The 21,893-nt window shown below is 41.8% G+C and overlaps 1 protein-coding gene across 1 annotated transcript in view; it reads left to right on the top strand.

Moving 5' to 3' along the window:
• Positions 1–21,893, top strand: part of acss3 (acyl-CoA synthetase short chain family member 3) — a 77,009-nt gene that overhangs the window by 20,559 nt on the left and 34,557 nt on the right. Inside the window, exon 9 of the mRNA XM_050036753.1 lies at positions 12,932–13,035. Within this exon, the coding sequence (XP_049892710.1) occupies positions 12,932–13,035 (104 nt within the window). The remainder of the gene's footprint in view (positions 1–12,931; positions 13,036–21,893) is intronic.

The following is a 21,893-nucleotide window of genomic DNA, read 5'->3' on the forward strand; positions in this document are numbered from 1 at the left end:
CAACCTCGTCGCAATCAGTCATTTAGGTGACATGCTGTTTCTGTGTATACTTTCTTGTTCTTAATGTGCCTTTTCCCCTTGGAGGAGGCAGGTTTGTGAAAGATTACAGCATTTCCCTTCGGTGCTGAACAAAACATGTCACCATGACACAGAGGCAGCAATAGAAAGGAAGCAATGAAACATGATTTCATTTTGGCGCAGGGCGGCTCAACGTCTGAGCCTTTCATTCGCTAACTGATGATGTGTACTTTCAGTTTTGCAGTTTCACAAACAGGTTTTCTGCCAATAAAATGAAACTCAGACTGTCTAATACTGATATTTAGAAGGTTTGTTTAATGGGGGAGTTACTGACAATTTGTGATTCAATTCTTGTCTGTCCTGAAAGTTTAATTTACTAAAAGAACGAAATGGTTTGTGACAGTATTGCCTAATGGATCCACATCTAGTCTATGCGTTTTTCCACTTCCTATAACACTTGGAGGGATATGTCAATACCAGTAATGCTGCTTTTAATTAAAAGTGTGTCGGTGGAAGTAGTAAAACCTTTCAGAAAATCCTGTTAGCTTTATTATCAAACACATAATTTCACGCTAGAATGGATTCAAGCGATAATTTGATACAGTTCAAACACCCTGTCTGCAGATTATTGACACTATGAGACATTTACCCCTCCAGAGGCTGCTCAACTGTAACCGCCTTGGACTCTTATCAATATACTTGAGCCATATTACTTGTCACCATCGATGTGAAAATTACATCCAGAGTCTGGCTGTCTGAAGTTGTGAAGGCAGCAGCAGTCTGCATAAATGAAGCCTGACAAAAGAGGCAGACACTCTGTCAGCAGTGCTTTAAAGACGGGAGGACGATCTCAATGCTGAGAGGCCAAAGTGAGTGGCTTCAGTTAATAGAGGTTTAAAGATGATGCTGTTTAAGATGGTGATGTTTGCACCCTGTTTGACTTTATCTTAAGTGAACTCCTGAGAATATACCAGGGTATAATCACTTCACTTATGTATCACAGTTTTCCTTCAAGGCCTGAATCGATAAAATAAGAAGACAGAGGTATCAAGGTATCAAGAATTTTGTTGTTATAATGTACGAGTAACAGAAGACAGAGTAGTTGTGCGCACATCCAGTACTGTTTTTGGTCAGGTGTTGGATAATAGGGGTCCATGCAGAAAGGAGAAGAAAATCCGCACACTGAATTAGAGCTTACTTTATTGACTTAAATGCAACGTTTCGACACAAATGGTCTTCCTCAGGCAACTTCAAAAGGATGAAATGGCAGGTGGCAGGTATATATATAGGCTAAGAGCCAGGTGATATCCCACCCACGTCATCTGTCAATCAAACAGTCAGACAGTCGTTCAGGTGAGCCATATATAGGCATATAATGGCTACTTAGTATGCACGAAGGATTTGCATATCAATAAGTGCAAAGACTACAGATACACAAAATATACAAATTGTTAGTGGGGGAACACACAATACAAAAGAGACAATTTAACTATTAGAAAAAACTATTAGAATTTTTTTTTTTTTTTTTTTTTAGAATTTTTTAGAAAATGTTTAAAGATTTTTTTTTTTTTTTTGAATTTTATAGAAAATGTTTTGCAAAAAAACAAACAAACATAGTATTACAGTTTTAAAAGGAACACTGCCTGGAGAATAAAAACACCAAATACCAGTTCACAAAAAGGGCTTAATGTCAAAATCCTCATTAAGGCCATTAGGTGACATGGTATTGAGAAAGAAGATCCAGTAGGTCTCCCTTTGAAGGAGTCTTCTTTCAATGTCACCACCCCTACGCTGTTTTTGAACCCTCTCCACTCCTAGATAGCGCAGAGCACTAATATTGTGGCCTGCTTTTTTAAAATGGGCCGCAACAGGGCTGTGCTCGTCGCCCGATCTGATCTTGCTCCTGTGTTCACTGATTCTAGTATGTAATTCCCTGGATGTTTTCCCAATATACGCAAGGCCGCATGGGCAACAGATCATGTAAGTCACATGTATGGTACTGCATGTGATGGCCCCACGAATAGAAATGTTGCGACCTGTGTGTTTTTTAAAAAAGCAGGCCACAATGTTAGGATTTTGACATTAAGCCCTTTTTGTAAACTGGTATTTGGTGTTTTTATTCTCCAAGCAGTGTTCCTTTTAAAACTGTAATCCTATGTTTGGTTTTTGCAGAACTTTTTCCATAAAATTCTAAAAAAATCTTGAAACATTTTCTAAAAAATTCTAAAAAAGTTATTTCTAATAGTGATTATATAGTAGTATAATAGTTAGTTATTTCTTCAATAGTCTCTTTTGTATTGTGTGTTTCCCCAATAACAATTTGTATATTTTGTGTATCTGTAGTCTTTGCACTTATTGATATGCAAATCCTTCATGCATACTAAGTAGCCATTATATGCCTACAGTATATATGGCTCACCTGAACGACTGTCGGATTGTTTGATTGACAGATGATGTGGGTGGGATGTCACCTGGCTCTTAGCCTATATATATACCTGCCATTTCATTCTTTTGAAGTTGCCTGAGGAAGACCATTTGGGTAGAAACGTTGCATTTAAGTCAGTAAAGTAAGCTCTAATTCAGTGTGCGGATTTTCTTCTTCTTTCATAATGTATGAGTAAGACTGGGCGATATCGAGAAAACAAAATTCTTGATATTTTTGACCATATACCTCGATACTGATATTGCCATGGTATTGACGCTTCCACAAAATATTTACACAATGATATTTTTGATAAGAAATCATTAATAATGTGGATATAATGACTGAGTGGGTAGAGGCAAATAATACGACAGCAGTCCAACAGTTGGGTAAGTTCAGAAAATCACATAATTTTACTGTAATGCAGCCTTGAAAAACCAGAAAAAGTTGAATCAAGTTGTATTTGTACACTGGATTTGTGTTCACTGTGCATTTTTTAAATAAAAGATAAAAATTGCAAGTCACCAAAAAGAAAAACAAAGCCGAAGTGAGAAAGCAGTAAATGGCGGACCTACAGCTGCTTGAATGGCGACTTGATTTCAGCCAGCCAACCATAAACTCCCTCACTGGATCAGTAAACTTTCTGTTGCTGCTGTTACACAGATTAGACCCAGCCTGCTATAAACCCCCGTGCTGGGGTTTGAATAGGCTAAATTTGAGTTGCTACAGCTGCTACTGAGCCCATGTTCGGAGCTTTCGACCACATTCCTCACACAGGTAGTCTCCAAGTAACCAAGATGGCGCTCCGTGGCGGGCGACACAGCGTATCTCTCCAATTCTAAACTCTATTCTAGTGGCAGGGAGTGAAGTGTAGGGACTGTGGGCTAGCTAGCTAGTTAGCTAGCTAACAACATCTTTTAGAGGCACCTCTGTCTATTTATTCGTGAGTTTAGACAATTTCTGCTCCATCATTTCGCTGGTTTACTTTCCGCACCAACTCCGACATATCCATAGCATTTACATCCATTGTGTTTGTGTTGCCTGAAGGTAGCGACGCCATTTTGAGATGCAGAGTGTGTTCCGTACTTTTTGGTTGAGTTTGTCTATGTCTCGTAGATTTTTCACCACCAGGCGTTGACGTTGATGTTAAAAAAGTCACCGGTACAACTTGAGTCCAAAAAAAACACCACATCTAACTAAAAGTAACAGGACTGGAGTGGGAACCAAATTTAAGACTGATTTTTGGACAAATCATCATTTTCTTATTGAAACATTGCAGGTAAGACTAATGATAAGTAGTATGTAGATATGTAACACCAGTTCGAAAGCCACAAAAAGACATTATATACATATCTATCTATTCTGTTAGTCGAACTGACAGTGTTATTGTGAGCACCATAACAGACATGACGGAATATAGAAATACAGGATCACAAGAATGGTCTAATGTCAAATTCCTCATTGAGGCCTTTAGGGGCCAAAGTACACTATACACTAACACACACAACAGGTCATACACAGACATTCATGCACTAGTTTTAGAGTTAAACTGTCAATTTGTGTGGAAAATATAATTGCTGCAAACTTTAGTGTCTCCATTATATTCCCACCACTTATAGAATCAGCTTTAAACACATTACCAATTTGCAGACTTCCAATATGTGACAAAAGGCCATCATGTGGATAACCTTAACCACCAAGAACATGTTGATATCTGCTTTATCGGCCCACTTCAAGGTCAAACTGTAGAGATTAGTGTAATCTTATCTTCACTAACTAGCAGAGAAGTAGTTTTCAATGGTTAACATGTTGTGGCCAGAGTTACTGTTGAGAGAGAATATTTCCTTTTGCTATAAACATCCTTTTATAGCCCTGCATCAGTAAAGTTCAGAGTACATTTACTATCATTGTACTTTACCTTCACCAGTAACCCAGAGTGGATGTCAGGATGAACTAAACAGGTGACACACTTCCTGGTTTTAACGTGAATCAATTATGTCTTTGTTTGTCCTCACACTGTGAAGAACTTTATTTTGAGACAGATGGCGCTTAACTTTTAGATAATTATTTTTCTGCTTTTAATCGGCAGATGAAAGGAGGCATTTGAATTTTAACAAGATTGGGAACAACTGACAAGCTGTTGAGATGCAAAAAATATAAATATTGTTGCTTCATGCCATGAAGGTGTAATCTGAAATAACTCGCACATCACCATCATTAACGTTTTACATACCATCCTTGATTTTCTTTTAGAGAAAGAGTTTAAAAAGTGAAAGAAAAACTTTCTTAAGATCTTTTTATTCCTGGAAAAGCAACACAGATGTTTACACTGACTATTACTGACTCAGTGCACAGTCCCTGAGCTCAGGCAGCAGCCAAAGCCTCGCCCTCCCACCACCATTTCTGAGGTCATAGTGTCTGTGTGAATCCTCCAAACTTTACTTCCACTGAACTCCTTAGAAAACATGAAAGCTGTACAGAATGTGAATTGTCCTTGGATAACTAGAAGCATGATAGTGGGAGTGTAGCGGGGTTTAACTGGAACACAAGGTCACTGCTGGGGCAGTGAGTCAATCATTCATTTATTCCACATGTTACGTAGCAGGGCAGGATCTATCTGATAGATGAATCATGGTACATTGTTAATTCAGAGGTTTTAACATGGTCCTTGATGTACTTCTTACATATTTGATACAGTTCAGGCATTTACTGAAAGCTTTGTCCTTAAATCTGTTATTATGAGTCCTTATAAGTGCTGTGTGAGTAAGTAGTGCCACTATGTTTCCACTGCAGTCATATAAAACTACGTAACTACGTAATCAAACTGAAGCTGCCATTTACAGCTGGCAATTTCGATTATGTTTTGATTTAGGTGGTTAACTAATCTCTAAACAAGAGACTGACCGATTTATCAGTTTGGCCCATTAATCCACGCAGATAGCAAGTTTTATAAACGTCATTACAGGCTGAACTTGGCTCTGATAGTGACTGATGGCTGTGCACCCTCCACCAGTCATGTGGGGACGTACACACAGTGGATTTTCACTCCTGTCCCGTCTCACTCCTATGGAGCTACATTAGGGTCAAATGTTTTGTACTTGAAAAAATAAAATTTCAACTGAAAAATAAAACTGAAAATTCATGTGTTGATCTTGAATTTTGAAAAATAAAACAATGTATTCAAAATAAAAATAAGTGTATGAAACGTTTTTTCAGGTTAAATATAATTTTGATTCACTTTGGTAATTCTTTTGAATGGATCATTTATTTTCACTTTTCACTTCCATATATATTTTAACATTTGAGGTCTTATTTTTTTCAGTTGCATGTTTTATCTTTTCAGATTCAGATCTTATTTTTTACAGTTTCAAATCTTATTTTTTCACTTTCAAATCTTTTTTTTTTCAGTTTCAAATCTGTTTTAGACAGTACTGAGCACCAATTGCGGTATAAGAGCGATAAATTATGCCAGATTTTGCAGTTCAACAGCCACATTTTAAGTGCTGATATGTCCGATTTCCACATAGCACTGTGAACGCAGCGTAGTGTCCACTTCACTTGCGATGATGGCGTCCGGTCGGTCGGATCAATCTGCTTGGAGCCCATACATCCAGCACACAGGTGAGAAATGTTAACTAAGTTTTGGGAAATCATAACAAATACTAAGGGGTTGTTTTTGTGACAGCATACTTTTTTTTTGTGACGTCTTTTAAGTGGCGAATTTGTCAGAGCTGTAAAGTGTGATTGTCCACAGCTCCATCATCACGGCCCTGTTGATGCTTCCTCATCCAGTAAACGTGTCACCTGGATGAAACCTTTAAGCTTGGGGAAAAGGAAACAATCCTAAAACACCTCCCTACTCACCTGACCTGGCTCCATCCTAAAACACCTCCCTACTCACCTGACCTGGCTCCAGGTGATTTTTGTGGCACCAGGTGAGTAGGAAGGTGTTTTAGGATTGTTTCCTTTTCCCCAAGCTCAAAGGTTTCATCCAGGGGACACGTTTACTGGATGAGGAAGCATCAACAGGGCCGTGATGATGGAGCTGTGGACAATCACACTTTCCAGCTCTGACAAATTCGCCACTTAAAAGACGTCACAAAAAAAAGTATGTTGTCACAAAAACGACCCCTTAATATTTGTTATGATTTCCCAAAACTTAGTTAACATTTCTCACCTGTGTGCTGGATGTATGGGCTCCAGCAGATTGACCCGACCGACCGGACGCCATCATCGCAAGCGAAGTGGACACTACGCTGCGTTCACAGTGCTATGTGGAAATCGGACATATCAGCACTTAAAATGTGGCTGTTGAACTGCAAAATCTGGCATAATTTATCGCTCTTATACCGCAATTGGTGCTCAGTACTGTCTAAAACAGATTTCTAAATGGAAGTTTGTCACTGGCATCAATTTTTACACTGCCAGTCACATGAATATGGTGTATGTAAGTGTTGAGTCAGAATTTCTTTAGTTCCTACGTTCCCAGTGTTGAGTCAGAATTTCTTTAGTTCCTACGTTCCCTGAAGGCACTGTCACTCATGATTCCACACTCCTCTCAGTTGATGCCACGCCCCCCACGCCACATCAGGGTCAAAAGTCTGAAACTCAAAAAACAGATTTGAAACTGAAAAAAAAAGATCTGAAAGTGAAAAAATAAGATTTGAAACTGTAAAAAATAAGATCTGAATCTGTAAAGATAAAACATGCAACTGAAAAAAATAAGGTATATATGGAAGTGAAAAGTGAAAATAAATGATCCATTCAAAAGAATTACCAAAGTGAATCAAAATTATATTTAACCTGAAAAACGTTTCATACACTTATTTTTATTTTGAATACATTGTTTTATTTTTCAAAATTCAAGATCAACACATGAATTTTCAGTTTCAAATTTTAATTTTTCAAGTACAAAACATTTGACCCTAATGTAGCTCCATACACTCCCACAAGAAACACCGGTCCCGTCCCAATCCCATGTCAGAGCAAAAGAAAAAAATTCTTGTCCCATCCCAATCCCGAAAGAAGGACTCCTGTTAGACAGGACATCTTGGACAGCAAACAAGGTCAAGTCTAGGTCTAGGTACCATGTCTGAAGGGTTACTTTTGCTTCCAAAGGTACCAAACTAAAAGTGTTTAGGGAAAACTAGACATGAAACATAGAAAGAAGAAGAAAGAAAATCATAATCGGATTCAAAACTTAACTACAGGTACTTGACGTTAAAATCTCCATCATTATTGGATCGGAATTGTGTTACTGTGACTGAACTGTCTCAAGGCTCCCAGACATCCTTCAACAATCTTGGTGGTGATAAACAAAGGCAGAATATTTATGATGTTTTTCTGCTTACTAACATGAAATCACATTTTTTCTTTGTACGCTGTCTTCCACATACACAATGTTACTGAAAACTAGAGAAACCAGACTACATAATATCCCAAGGACCAAAGATCAATCAAGTGAAAAAGAGAATAGAAAATAATCCAGGGAGAGAAACAGAAAAGATATGATTCAATGGGGAGGGGGTGACATGATGAAAATCTGTCTGCCTGTTACTGAGGATAGAATGTGACTTCAAGTTTGATTGGAGTTGGAAAGCCATTTTGCCATCGCGGAGGGTTGAGAGCGATGAGTGATGACCAGCAGTCATTTGTGGGAAAGCGAAGCGATGGGACTAGCATCTATGGCTGCACACGGGCATGGACGTATAGGGGGGTTACAGATCCCTGTGCAGCTTTGTAGCGAGCAGCCAGCAGTGTTTTGAATTAGATATGAGCAGCCATGGGCAGCCATCAGAGGGAGTTTTGGGAAAGAATGATGTGGGAGAAATCGGGGGAGGCTGAAGATAGAAACTGCAGTATTTTGGGTCACTTGTAGGTCACAGAGGGAGGGTTTCATGAAGCCAGGGAGCAGCAGTTGACAAAACTAGGAGGAAACTACAGTTTGAACATAGAAGGATGACTTTAACAGATTCAGATGTCCTTGCAAGAGTTTGTGGTCTCCAGGTACTCCATGATTCAGGATCACATCAATACTGACTGAGAGGTCGTACAAAGGGCAGAATTTTCCCGAGGAGAAAGAGCACTTTATTCTTCATCTCCACAATCCAACTGGATTCTTCTTGAAACACTTTTGGTACCAGCTCTAAATTTAGTTTTCCACTGCAGACAGCACCAGGGCAATGTAAGTGGGACTTTTAGTTGACCCTCATAGCAATGTAGTGTGAAACTGCCATGACGTTATTTTCAAGGCGACACAGCGCACATTTCTCTGTCCAGCTCTTGCTGAGTCCTTTCATTGGCAACCACACAGAGGAACGTCTGTACTTCATCAACTATCCACAGCGTGGTTTTAACTGACTGCTATGTTAATGCCTTTGCGCCAGGTACAGCCATGGCTGGAGACATTACGTTTCTGGGTTGTCCTTTTCTCTGTCCATCCCATTCTCATGATGGACAAATTTGACACAAACACCCACTTGGTCTCAACTATGAACTGATAAGATTTTGTTGGTCATAGGTCAAAGGTCAAGGTCACTCCGACCCCATTTGTCTCATTCTCTTGAAACCGATATCTCAACGAGGCCTTCAGGGATTTGCTTCAAATATGGCACAAACGTCCACTTGGACTTAAGAATGAACTGATTTGAATTTGGCAGTCAAAGGTCATAGTCACTGTGACCTTGTTTGTCTCATTCTCATGAACATGATATCTTAAGAACACCTCGAAGGACTTTCTTCAAAATTGGCACAAACATCCACTTGGTCTAAAGGATGACCTGATTAGATTTAGTTGGTCATAGGTTAAACGTCAGGGTTACTGTGACCTTGTTTGTCTCATTCTTGTGAGCATGATATCTCAAGAAGGCCTAGAGGAAATTTCTTCAAATTTGGCACAAACGTCTACTTGGACTTCAGAATGAACTGGTTAGAATTTTGTGGTCAAACATCAATGTCACTGTGACCTTGCATCCATCTAATTCTCATGAACATGATATCTCCACAACACCTTGAAGGACTTCCTTCAAAATTGGCACAAACCTCCACTTGATCTCAACAATGAACTGATAAGATTTTGTTGGTCATAGGTCAAAGTTCAAGGTTACTGTGACCTCATTTGTCTCATTCTCGTGAAGGCGATATCTCAAGAAGGCCTTGGTAGAGTTTTTTCAAGTTTGGCCCAATTGCCACTTGGATTTAAGAATGAACTGGTTAGAATTTAGTGGTCAAAGATCAAGGTTACTGTTACCTTGTATCTATCTCATTCTTGTAACCATGATATCTCAAGAACCCCTTCAGGGAATTTCTTCAAATTTGGCACAAAAGTCCATTTGGACTTAAGAATGACCCGATTAGAAATTAGTGGTCAAAGGTCAAGGTCACTGTGACATTGTGTGTCTCATTCTTGTGAATGTTAAGAACACCTTGAAGGACTCTCTGCAGAATTGGCATAAACGTCCACTTGCATGTAATAATGACCTGATTCAGATTTGGTGGTCAAAGGCCACTGTGACCTCACAAAACATGTCAATTAATTTGTTAATTATGACAAAATTTCACGCAAATGTCCAATCGGATTATGAAGTGATGACATTTTATATTCAAAACGTCAAAGATCAATTTCACTGTGACATCAAAATGTTCTGCAAAAACATTTTTCTGGCCATTATTCCATTACTCTCTGGAACAGACGGGGAGACATTCAGTCAGATACTGAAGTGGTGACTCTAATCTTAGGATCCCACCTTGAAATGGTGCGGATTGTATAGATCTTCTGTTCTGCTTGGGAAAGATGTGTGTGAAGCATTGATGTTTTCACAGACATGGTTGTGAACTGTAACTCCAACTTGACAGGTTTGCGGATTCATACAACTGCGAGGTGGTTACTCAAGTTAAAAATCTGGGTCAAGTGAATAAAACAAATTGCAAATGTTATCAACGATAGCTCAGCTATTTAAAGGAATACTTCACCCACCAACTAACCATAGGTACATTGATTACTCACCCCATGTTACGCTGAATTTGTAAAAAAAATCTTTGCTTTTCTGGCATGCCTCCACAGTGAACGAAGAATCCACATCAGGGAAAAATTCTTTTCATATAGTTTTTGCTGTTGTTAAATGCGGTCCCCTATGACTTCAATTCAGCAAGAATTTCCTCCATTTTTGGGTTCTTCATTTACCGTAGGCATGCAAAAAAACAAAATATTCTTCACAAATTAAACACAACATTGACACGTCACTTGGAACCTCGACTAAGGTACTACCAAAAAAAGTACTAGGTACTCCACAACTTTTGCGAATGGAAACCTCAAAAAGAAAGGTTCCAAGCAAGTCGAGTGGAGCCCCACTGTGCAGTGAAAATGCAGCAGAAGTCCCACTAAGACTGAGTTTCCTGGCAGACAAACACCCAACTTGAAACACCTTTGAGCTCAGTCAAAATGCATTCAAGTTTCAGAGAGAAGGAAAAAGTGGAATTCAGTGTTCTCTGTCTTGACATTCAAAGCAAAAGGCTAAGGATGAGCTCTGGGAGGCTCAGGTGGAGACGATGCTCAACACAAACAGGGGTTCACCTCTACTGTCCTGACAAGTGTGACTGTGAGGAGGCAAACCATCATAGGCAGGAAGAAAAGATCCTTTAGTCAGCAAACGTGACAAGAACTATCTGCTTGACATTGTCGGAGGCAGCGGAAAGGATGCCTCAGTCACAGCAGAGGATCACAGGGAAAGTGAAGTGGAGGGTGCTGCCTCGAAGGCAAACTGGTTGTGGTTTCCAGTACATCTCACAGTTTTCACAATCAATATAACTTTCATAACACAACTTTCACTTTGCAAAGCATTTTAAACAAAGAGGTAAATCGGAAGCTAGATAGAGAGGTTTATTTGACAATAATAAAATACACATAAAAGTACTTCACCTGAAGACAGTTATCACAAACACCTGCTACTGTTGAGGATTGAATTACACAATAAAGCCACAAGCCTGTTTCCACTGTGATCCTGTGGGAGACGGGGGCAAGGTGCACGTGCAAATATAGTAGCTATGTAATTACACAGAAAAATAAAAGACATAACATAAAAGGATAATACTGTGTTCGTTTTTAAAAGGTCCCTATTCTGAGAGACTATTTCCTTGCCATTTCTTCAAGGCCCACTTAAATTTTTTTCTCTGCTTCAATCAGTTTCAGAGATACTGAAGGTGTGTTCCATTCAATAGCAGCTGAATGAAATTCTTTTTGCCCACTGAACTCTTAAATTTAAAAGAATAAAATCTAGCTTATAAGCTGCACAGCTTTATGGAGCTCCCACTTTTTATAAATAGGAAGTGAATAGGGATGTCAGTTTCAGTTAATTTTGCTTTTGATAGCCTAACACCCATAAACCTCTAACTAACCCGTTAATCAATCAGATCAAATCAATGGATGAGAGGAGCAGCTGTTTGTGAATGAAAGCAAACTTTTAGACCAAATGCAATGAAAGGTTAAGTTTCACTTTCATCGTGCCTGGTTCTCTGCTGCTGCATTTGTGCCCAGAAGAGCTCAATGGCCAAGAAATATAATCTTATCTTACGTAACAAGTTTGTTTTGATCTCACTACCTCTTAACTTAAGCTCTTTGTTTACTTTCCTCACTATCCTCTTTGTTTACTTTCCTCACTTCTGTTTCTCATCTAGTGTGCTGGGCTGGATTGCAAATCAGAGTGATTTCATTCACTGATGGGCTCCGCTGTGGCTGTTGCTGATTAAACATGATGAATTGGCGGAAATAAAGCCAATTAGGGCCAGTTAGGGCCAACAAGGGCAAACGGTATGGGACACACTGCACAGACTAGGGTGATGGACACTCACCAATGGCCCAACTTTTGCTTGTGGCCGACCAAAGGCTTGTTGTGTCAGGGCCTTAAGCAGCTTCATTTTGAGCCACAAAACCCCCTTAGCATAGTTTATTATGTTAGCACCACTAGCCATGCTGTCACAGTTAACAGTGCTAGCAATGAGGGGGTTTACTCACTGGGGTAACCTGAGAGGAGCCCAGATTATGGGCACAGTGTTTCCACAGCAATGCTGTTGGGTCCAAACAGTGCTAGTAGTGGTGCTGCTAGCTAGCTCCCACCAGACCCGGTTTGTGTGCCGTGCAGTAAATTGAAGAGTTACATTTAACGTACAGATATGACTAACTGGTCAAAAATTACATTTACTGCATTTACTTACAGTACATGTTTCAGATGATACGTCATGTTTGTAGTCGACCAATGAAGATGAGTTTACATATTTGTTGTCAGCCATGCACCCCATTTTTTCTGTCACATATTAGCCTTCAGAAATTTATAATTAAAGGTGTTAAACAGGTTTGAGCATGTGAACACTCACACTTGGTTAAAAAAAACATAAGAAGTATATTCCATCCTTGCATAAATGTTGCCATTCCTGTGGCAGAGTGGATATGTCACATTTCCTCAAGGTGATTGACAGATGGACTGTTTGTCCTTGCAGGTTGCAGTCGTTATTTCTGGCAGGTGAGCGCTGTGATGTGGAGACGCTGGAATGGGCAAAGAGGAGCTTTGGGGTTCCCGTCCTGGATCACTGGTGGCAGACTGGTAGGAAGCTTTGTACTTTCTAAAGACAGAAATCAGAGAGAGCGAGAGAGATCTGAATCTGACAACCGTGACTTTTACCTTGTTGATGCACTCTATTTGAAGCCACACTGGGGAAGATTTTGCTATAAATATAGAGTGCGCCTGTCTAATCTGATTGCATACATTTCCCTTTTAGCCTAAAGTTGCATGTTGGACAGGAAGCAGCAAATTGAAAGTTGAAAACGAAATGCAAAGTGACTCTTGGATATCAGTGACTGAGCTTTGCAGTGAATGATGGACTCACTAACATTATGTTCTGTTCTGTCTCTTTTATCTCTCGGGTACAAAGCATCACATAACAGCCGGGCCAGCATACAGAGTGTGCAGTTCATGGACTTAGTGTTACAGGATTTCTGCTAGCTGAAGTTAAAATCGCTCAAACATTTATCCCGTACCATATGCTCAGTGTGAAGCTGCCTTGTGCAATTCATTATGTCAGTCTAGTAAGTTGAGAAGCACTTTACTCTCAAACTTTAGGGATTAAGCTCTTATGATATACACACGGAGAAAGCATTTCAAGGACCTCAAGTACTTTATTAGCATGAACTGTGTATAACGTTTTAATTTAACTTGATCTTTAAGTCTCGGTCCCATCTTAAGCTGATCAGTGTGAGAAGACTATAAATGTGGTCTTTGCTGTATTTTATTAGTCCATTGACATTAAATTGGCCTTGAGAAGAGGCATAACTCCAGGAAATCACTATTCCCTCGAAAGCCCGTCGTCATTATGAAGCACATTTTATCAAACTCCCCTCTTTGATTAATCCCTTTTATGTTTTCTATGGTAGACCAGGGGATTGGATCCCTTCTACTGGAGTCATTATGACGCTAAAGACCCCAATGTTTGATTTTCTAAGCTTCTGTGAGAACTGATCATCACACAAAGTGACACCATTTGCACCAGTTATTTGAATAGCAGTCAAAACTAGATAGGGGTGTGCAGATAGAGCAGATGGAAAAATAGCTGCGATAACTGGAGATCATTTTGGGGAAAAGACATCATTCCATTGACTTCAACCACCTCAGCAAATTTAACTTCTATATTTTCCAACCTGGGCCCTAGTTTATTATGGCTGTTTGTCGATAGCCCTATGCTCAAGGGACTTGTATTACCAGGGGACCTCATTTGATTTAGACATTACCCTGCCACATCTGTGTTTCGTGTGGTGCATTCACATTGGACAAGCAAAGTCTGTATTTTACTCAGATTTACTGACATTGTCCTTGGATATGATGCACGCAGTCATTTGTACCTGAAACACAGAAACACTGCACAGCACCACCACAGGTGTTACTCCTTTTTTCTTTTAAATGGCAGTTAAACAAGCACAACCCGTTCTGCCTCATATTGTCACGTTATCCATGTCATCATCTCTTGAGATTTCGCTTCTCTTAATGATTTGGGCAGCACAGTGGTGCAGTGGCTAGCATTGTTGCCACACAGCAAGAGGTTTTCATGTTCAAGTCCAGGGTGGGGGGTTCGAACTCCAGGCTGGGGGAGGCCTTCGGTGTTTGCATGATCTCTCCATGTCAGTGTGGATTTTCTCTGGGTACTCTGGACGCGGAACCGTGGACCAGCTCTTTACCCTCGCCAGGGTGCTGGAGGGGGCATGGGAGTTCGCCCAACCAGTCTACATGTGTTTTGTGGATTTGGAGAAGGCTTATCACCGTGTCCCCAGGGGCATCCTGTGGGGGGTGCTACAGGAGTATGGGATTGGTGGCCCCTTGCTAAGGGCCATCCAGTCCCTGTACTGAAGGAGCACGAGTCTGGTTCGTGTGGCCGGCAGTAAGTCGGTCCTGTTCCTGGTGAGGGTTGGACCCCGCCAGGGCTGCCCTTTGTCACTGGTTCTGTTCATAACTTTCATGGACAGAATTTCTAGGCACAGCCGAGTGGTGGAGGGTGTCAGGTTCAGTGACAGGAGGATCTCGTCTCTGCTTTTTGTGGATGACGTGGTCCTCCCAGCCCCGTCGAACAGTGACCTCCAGATCTTGCTGGGATGGTTCGCAGCCGAGTGTGAAGCGGCTGGGATGAGAATCAGCACCTCCAAGTCTGAGGCCATGGTCCTTAGCCGGAAAAAGGGTGGATTGTCCACTCCAGGTCGGGGGGGGGGGTCCTTCCTCACGTGGAGGAGTTTAAGTATCTCGGGATCCTGTTCACGAGTGAGGGTAGGATGGAGCAGGAGATTGACAGCGTCAGCAGTGATGCAGGCGCTTAACCGGTCCGTTGTGGTGAAGAGGGAGCTTAGCCAGAAAGCGAAGCTCTCGATTTACCAGTCGATCTACGTTCCAACCCTCACCTACGGTCACGAGCTCAAGTGACTGAAATGAGTTTCCTCCGCAGAGTGGCTGGGCTCAGCCTTAGAGATAGGGTGAGGAGCTCAGACATCTGGGAGGGACTCGGAGTAGAGCCGCTGCTCCACATCGAGAGGAGCCAGTTGAGGTGGTTCGGGCATCTGGTAAGGATGTCTTCCGGACGCCTCCCTTGGGAGGTGTTTCGGGCATGTCCAACCGGGAGGAGACCTCGGGGCCGCCCCAGGACATGCTGGAGGGATTACATCACCCGGCTGGCCTGGGAACGCCTCGGGGTTCTCTTGGAAGAGCTGACAGAAGTGGCTGGGGAGAGGACTGTCTGGGCTTCTTTGCTGAGGCTACTGCCCCCGTGACCCGGACCCGGTTAAGCGGAGGACGACGAGTACGAGTACTCCGGCTTCCTCCCACAGTCCAAAGACACCATGTTAGGTTGATTGGTGACTCTACAGTTTATGAGCCATAGGTATGAATGTGAGCGTGATCATCCTTCCATTGTGCCAACCATCACCAACTCTGGTTTGGTTGAAATAAACCCTTAATTCATCTAGTTAGATGTGAAGATACACTTATTCAATTATTAGCTTGGATTGCTAGCCATTAGCAGAAGAAGAAGAAGAAGAAGAAGGCCCAGGAAGCAAACTGGCACCCCTCCAGCTACCAGTCCACACTCCATATTTGGTTCAAACGGGTTCCCAACCCAAGTGCCTATGGACTTATCTACTGCCGCCCCGAGTAAGAAAGTACATGAACATTCAACAACAAAAACCTCATACAACTCACCCAAAACCTGGATTTCCCTTACACCCCCCACACCCCTAGACCCCCCCCATACCTTTAACGAAACCCCACAACTTTAAAGGACAATCACACTGACATCAGTCATAATAACTGACACTATAAACAGAGTAAGATACAGTAAGATAACATCAGGACTGTGATACATACAGCCATACATCAGATTACAGCTGTCACTTATTTCTTTGATTATCTTCAAATACTTTTTTAAAACGAGCAAGATTTCAGGGGGAGCTTGGTAGCATATTCCATTGAGTGGTAGCTCTGCACAACACCAGGAGCAGGAATTACCTTATGACCCTGTGTTCCCTTTCTGGTAGTATGACCAAGTCTGTCATTGAAATCTTGAGTGTAAGCTTTTAGGCCTGGCCAAAGTACAAAAGTCCCGAAAGAAGACTAGGAGATTGCTCAAAAATCTGTCCACCACTTTGAGCCAGAAGAGAGCATAATGCATGCCCTTGACACTCGCCCAGGATGAGCAGTGAAGAGCCAGACGTGCAGCTTTGTTCAGCACAAGTTGAGATTGTGCAAATCTCTTTTAGTCACACTTGACCAAACTACATAGCAACAAACCAGTGAGTGTAAAATATGTCTGAGTGATCAGACAGGAAATACACGGTCCTCTTGATGACAGACACTGCTCTGCCCATTTTGACAACAGTATGTCATTAATATGACAAGACCAGGTAAATTTATGCTGGATTAAGTTATGGTATAATTCAATGGAGTTTAGTTGGTTTGTTTCTGACAAAACAAAAAGAATCTTACTATTGAATAAAAAGGTCTTTCTCTGTCAGGATCCTTTTCATAATATCAGACACTTATAATAACAATCTGAGCCTGTCAGTGGCAAAAACAAGCACTCTGAGTGGATGTAAATTGGCGATGTTGGACCAACTTCAAAAGTGGTTGTGTTTCCACCGAGCAGTTCAGTTCAATTCAGTATGCATTTTTTTCTGTTTCCACTGTGAAAAGTTGTGGATGGTACCAATGGAACCGTTCCGTACCGTCCCCATTTTGGGTCCCCCTCTGTTGGGGTACCTAGCACACAGATCTGGTACTAGTGATGGGATTTCTCGTTCACTTGTGAGAGCCGGTTCTTTGGCTCTCATTCACTTTTCTCGTTCACTTGTGAGAGCCGGTTCTTTGGCTCTCATTCACTTTGAAGAGCCGGTTCAAAGATGCGGTTTGTTTGTCCGTTTTTGTTTTTTTTGTTTGTTTTTTGCTGGGTGTGTTTAGCGACGAATCGCATTGCTGATTTATCGCATCACGTGATATTGTAACGTGGACCCAGAATAGACTCCGCAGATATAAAGTTTGGTGTAAGCATAGCAATGGCCTTTATAAACAACAAGCCTGTCCATACAAGTAAGTGCTAGCGGATAGTGGGTTAGTTAGTGATGTGACGTTTGCCAACGAGCCGAGTCTTTGAACCGGCTCTTTGAAGTGAACGAGTGAGCGGCTGCACTGTCTTTCTCCCTTACAAACTAGTCTCTCTGAACTTCAAAACATCAAATAATCTGAAATGAATGGATACAGAGTAAATTAAAGCAAAAAACAAAGAAATTAGGAACTGGCTCGTTAACTCTAAAGAGCCGGTTCACTTCGTTCACTTCAAAGAGCCGGTTCAAAGACTCGGCTCGTTCGCAAACGTCACATCACCATCTGGTACTAAAAGGGGGAGCTGTGAACACTGCAGTCTGATTGGTCAGTAGAGGACGGTCACTCTGCTCAGGGCTGAGTTGTGTCTGGTTTTGAGGCTCATGTAACCACTGTTCATACTGTGGAGAGTTTTATTAGTAAACTGTAACTATAAAATGAAAGGATGTTTTGCTGCCTCTCACAGCAGCTGGAGTCGGAGAAAAAATAACTTAAAGGGATAGTGCACCCAAAAGTGAAAATTCATTATCTACTCACCCATATGCCGAGGGAGGCTCAGGTGAAGTTTTAGAGTCCTCACAACACACTCGGAGATCCCAGGGGAGAGTGGGTAACAACACAACTCCACCTAATGCAGGCTGACGGCGCCCCAGATTCAAACGTCCAAAAACACATAATTGAAACCACAAAATATCTCCAAACTGCTCGTCCGTAGTGATCTAAGTGAGCACGGTCTACAGAGAGGCAGTTAGAGCTAAAGGCTACAATGAGGCTAAGTTCAAATGATGTTTTCCAAACAACTTTTTATGTCGGGGCTTCAGGACACTTGGATCACTACGGACGAGCAGTATGGAGATATTTTGTGGTTTCAATTATGTGTTTTTGGACGTTTGAATCTGGGGTGCCGTCAGCCTGCATTAGGTGGAGTTGTGTTGCTACCCCCTCTCCCCTTGGATCTCTGTAAGTGATGTGAGGACTCTAAAACTTCACCTGAGCCTCCCTCGGCATATGGGTGAGTAGATAATGGCTGAATTTTCATTTTTGGGTGCACTATCCCTTTAATTCACTGGGCTGACTGCCGGCGACTTTAAAGGTGGCATGTTTACTTGTAATGTTACACAATGCATGAGTTGATGACATGAATCTATCAACACACCTTAAATTTCAATTTGACAACTTTGACCATCACTTTAGTTTTTATTGTCTCCCTTGGATGACATATACTTTTAGTAATGAGTAGATCTTCAAGTGGTTATGTTCATTAATTTTGACCGGGCTTTGTGAACTGCATATTCTAATCCTCACTTGGAGAAAAAAAAAGTGTCGTGGAGCGTCATTTCTGTGGGCTCCAGCAACACTAAACTCCCAAGCTTGCCTTAGAAGGGCTAAATGCACAAACACTCTGTGGACAATAAACGAGATGCAGACTGATAAAGGAGGGAATACAGTGAGTGACAACAACTCTGCCGATATTTAAAAGTAATGTTTGTGGTGGAAACACTAGGATCTAGGTACCATGTCTGAAGGGTTACTTTTGGTTCCAAAAGTACCATACTGAAAGTATTTGGTGGAAACGGGGCTTTAGACACAAAACATGGGAAAATAGAATCCAGAAGTCAAGAATGGGAGTCAGGACTGTGCAGAGTGCAAAAATTAAAATGAACATCTCTATTACTGCTGGACAAAAATCTGTATGAAAGTATATACGTGCAGTAAGGCTGATTTTCCTGTTCAGCAGGTTCTTTTCAAGTTATTATTGATCAACACCCAGTGGGCAAAGACACCAGAGAGCTCCTCACCTCAAAGTCAGCCACAGCGAGGTGGCAAAACTCCCAGGGCGCATTACTTCAACCGGTCACATTCCAGGGCGGCAATTAAACAACGGCTTTGATTGGCATTGCCTTTCATTGAGTTCACTAATGTTTAATTGACTTTGCACCCATATGGGACACTGAGTGACTGGCTGAGATGTGAGGACTAAGTTGTGTGCTTAGCGAAGAGATAAAGGAAAGAAAACAATCACGGGCACCTTGTCCATCAGTGCAGGAGCGGAAATTGAAATAGCTTCTCCACTGAAGCATGCTTTGAGTCAGGCTTCTTGATAATAAGTCTTCACTGTCTTGCTCCTAACTTAGAGTCCAAAATACACAAAACCGGACCCAACCAACGGTACAGGAATTCTGTCGATTTTCACTTAAACAAGATTACAATAATTTGTGTTTAATCAGCCTTGGTGCAGGAGGGCTTTCATTTAGATCTGTCTGCTCTTTAAAAATTCCATTAACATAGTCAATACTTCAGCACCACATTGCCGCAATGCACTTTAGATTAATGTCGGGCTCACAGAGGCTGAGTCACGATCATCATTTAAAAGGCTGGGTCATGCCCCTTAATTCACAGTCCGGTGGTCGTACATTTGACAAGGAAGGGCGAGTTTGCAGTTTCTAAAAAACTTTGTAATTTCCCTTTACGTCACCTCACAATCGACCCATTGCACAAATGGCTGCTGTGGGTCTGGATGATAAGATATGTAATTGAAATCTTGGGTTCCCAGCTTCCCCTGCATTGTTCTTGGGCCTCAGTTTGTAATGATTCTTGAATGGTTAAGACGCTGTTAGCCTCTTGGATGGGAGGCTTGAATCCAGGCAGCGTGCCATCATGCTAATGTCGCACCCCCCATCCCCCTCCTTTGTTTGATTGCCGTCCTCCCCAAGTACTACTGAACTATGATAAATGTGCGGGCGACAGCAGAAGAGCACAATTGGTTGTCTCTTTGTTTTGTAGTATCCTGCCTGTGAGAACGGAGGATCGATGGCTGGACAAGACGACATCTCTGTGTTAAATATGGGATCAATACTGTTGTTGGATCGTTGTAACGACATCGACCTTGAGTTTGTACACACTCTGATCTGAGCGCAGATTAGTCCACTCCGCTGATTGGTCTGTCCAGGCTCAGTAGGAGTGTGAAGAGCTCGATATTGTAATATTGCAGGAATGTTAGTTATCAATGCAGGCTCTTGTGTTTGAATTGCTGACCCTACTGTAGGCTTATCACATATGTGCTGCATTCCACTTCAAAGCTGCATCCTCTGGAGTCTGCAATTCGAGGTTGAATACCAACAGGCAGATAAGGCTGTCCCATTTCAGCTAAGTCTGTCCAATTTCTCCTTAAAAAAAGTACCAGTGCCTTTTGAGTTTCAGCCCTTTACACACATATACACACCACATAGTTGCAGGGTATTTCCCCTCAAATAGCCACCAATGTATATGGTCAGGTACAAAGAAAAACACTTCCAGATGTATATGAATGGACTCCAGTGTGTTCTTTTCAGTAGTCTGGACATGTTGTGAACCACGGGGCTTTATAATAATCTCCATCATGTGTTGAAGATTAACGTCACAGCTAGAGAGAGATCGATATTGAATGTTTAAAGCTGGTTAATCAGCTGATATCCAACCCCTCATTATTTTGTCTTTGACACTGTTAGAAATTAAAAGTCTTTCGCTACTAGTCCATACCCATTGAGTGCACAGTTGCCCACGTGCAGTTTCACATGGTGTGTGTTTGGGATACAGGTCATAGGAAATTGCAGATTAAATAGTCAACTGAACCCATTAAGAAGAGCAATGTATTCAGACAGAGGTTTTGAAAAACGTGGGACTGACAGAATGACTAACTGACAGAATGACACACTGAAGTGCAACACACAGTGCCGCGTGGCCGTCAAGTGCCGCCCCCCAACACACATTGGCAGCAGCGCGCAGCGGCACCATCGACACTAAAGTGTATTTCCGCTAGGTGGCTGTACCTACACTAGTTGCCGATGGTTGCCAACTGCTAGTAACGAAAGAAGAAGAGGGAAAACTTTGAGGCAACAACAACTTGGATTTCACGGGTGAGTTTCTTATCAAAATCGTCTTATTAAAAATTTCAACCAACCGGAGTTGATACTACAGTGGCCGAGACGTACATAAAAGGCTTTTCTCGCAGTGCCAGCCGCGCTGGAAATAGAGCAGTGGGCTGAAGCAGAGCGGTGCGGCGCGGTGCAGCGCGGCGCGGCGCGGCGCAGCGGCCGGCGCCAGTGCGGATTTGTTCATATATGGAGGCAGGCGCGCGTGGCGTATGGCGGCGGTGTGTGTTGCACTTGACAGTTTCCGTGATTATGTACAGCATACCATACCATGACTTAGTCATACCAAAAATTAGAAAAACCAACAACATTGGTCCACAGGGGGAGCCACAGTGATCGGTCGCATTTTAGCCATTTTTAAGCATTTTTCTGTTGTTATAGCGCCACCCAGTTGCCAATTAGAGTTAAATTTCTCCAGTCACC

Source organism: Epinephelus moara, chromosome 23 (assembly GCF_006386435.1).
Source record: "Epinephelus moara isolate mb chromosome 23, YSFRI_EMoa_1.0, whole genome shotgun sequence".
Taxonomy (NCBI): domain Eukaryota; kingdom Metazoa; phylum Chordata; class Actinopteri; order Perciformes; family Serranidae; genus Epinephelus; species Epinephelus moara.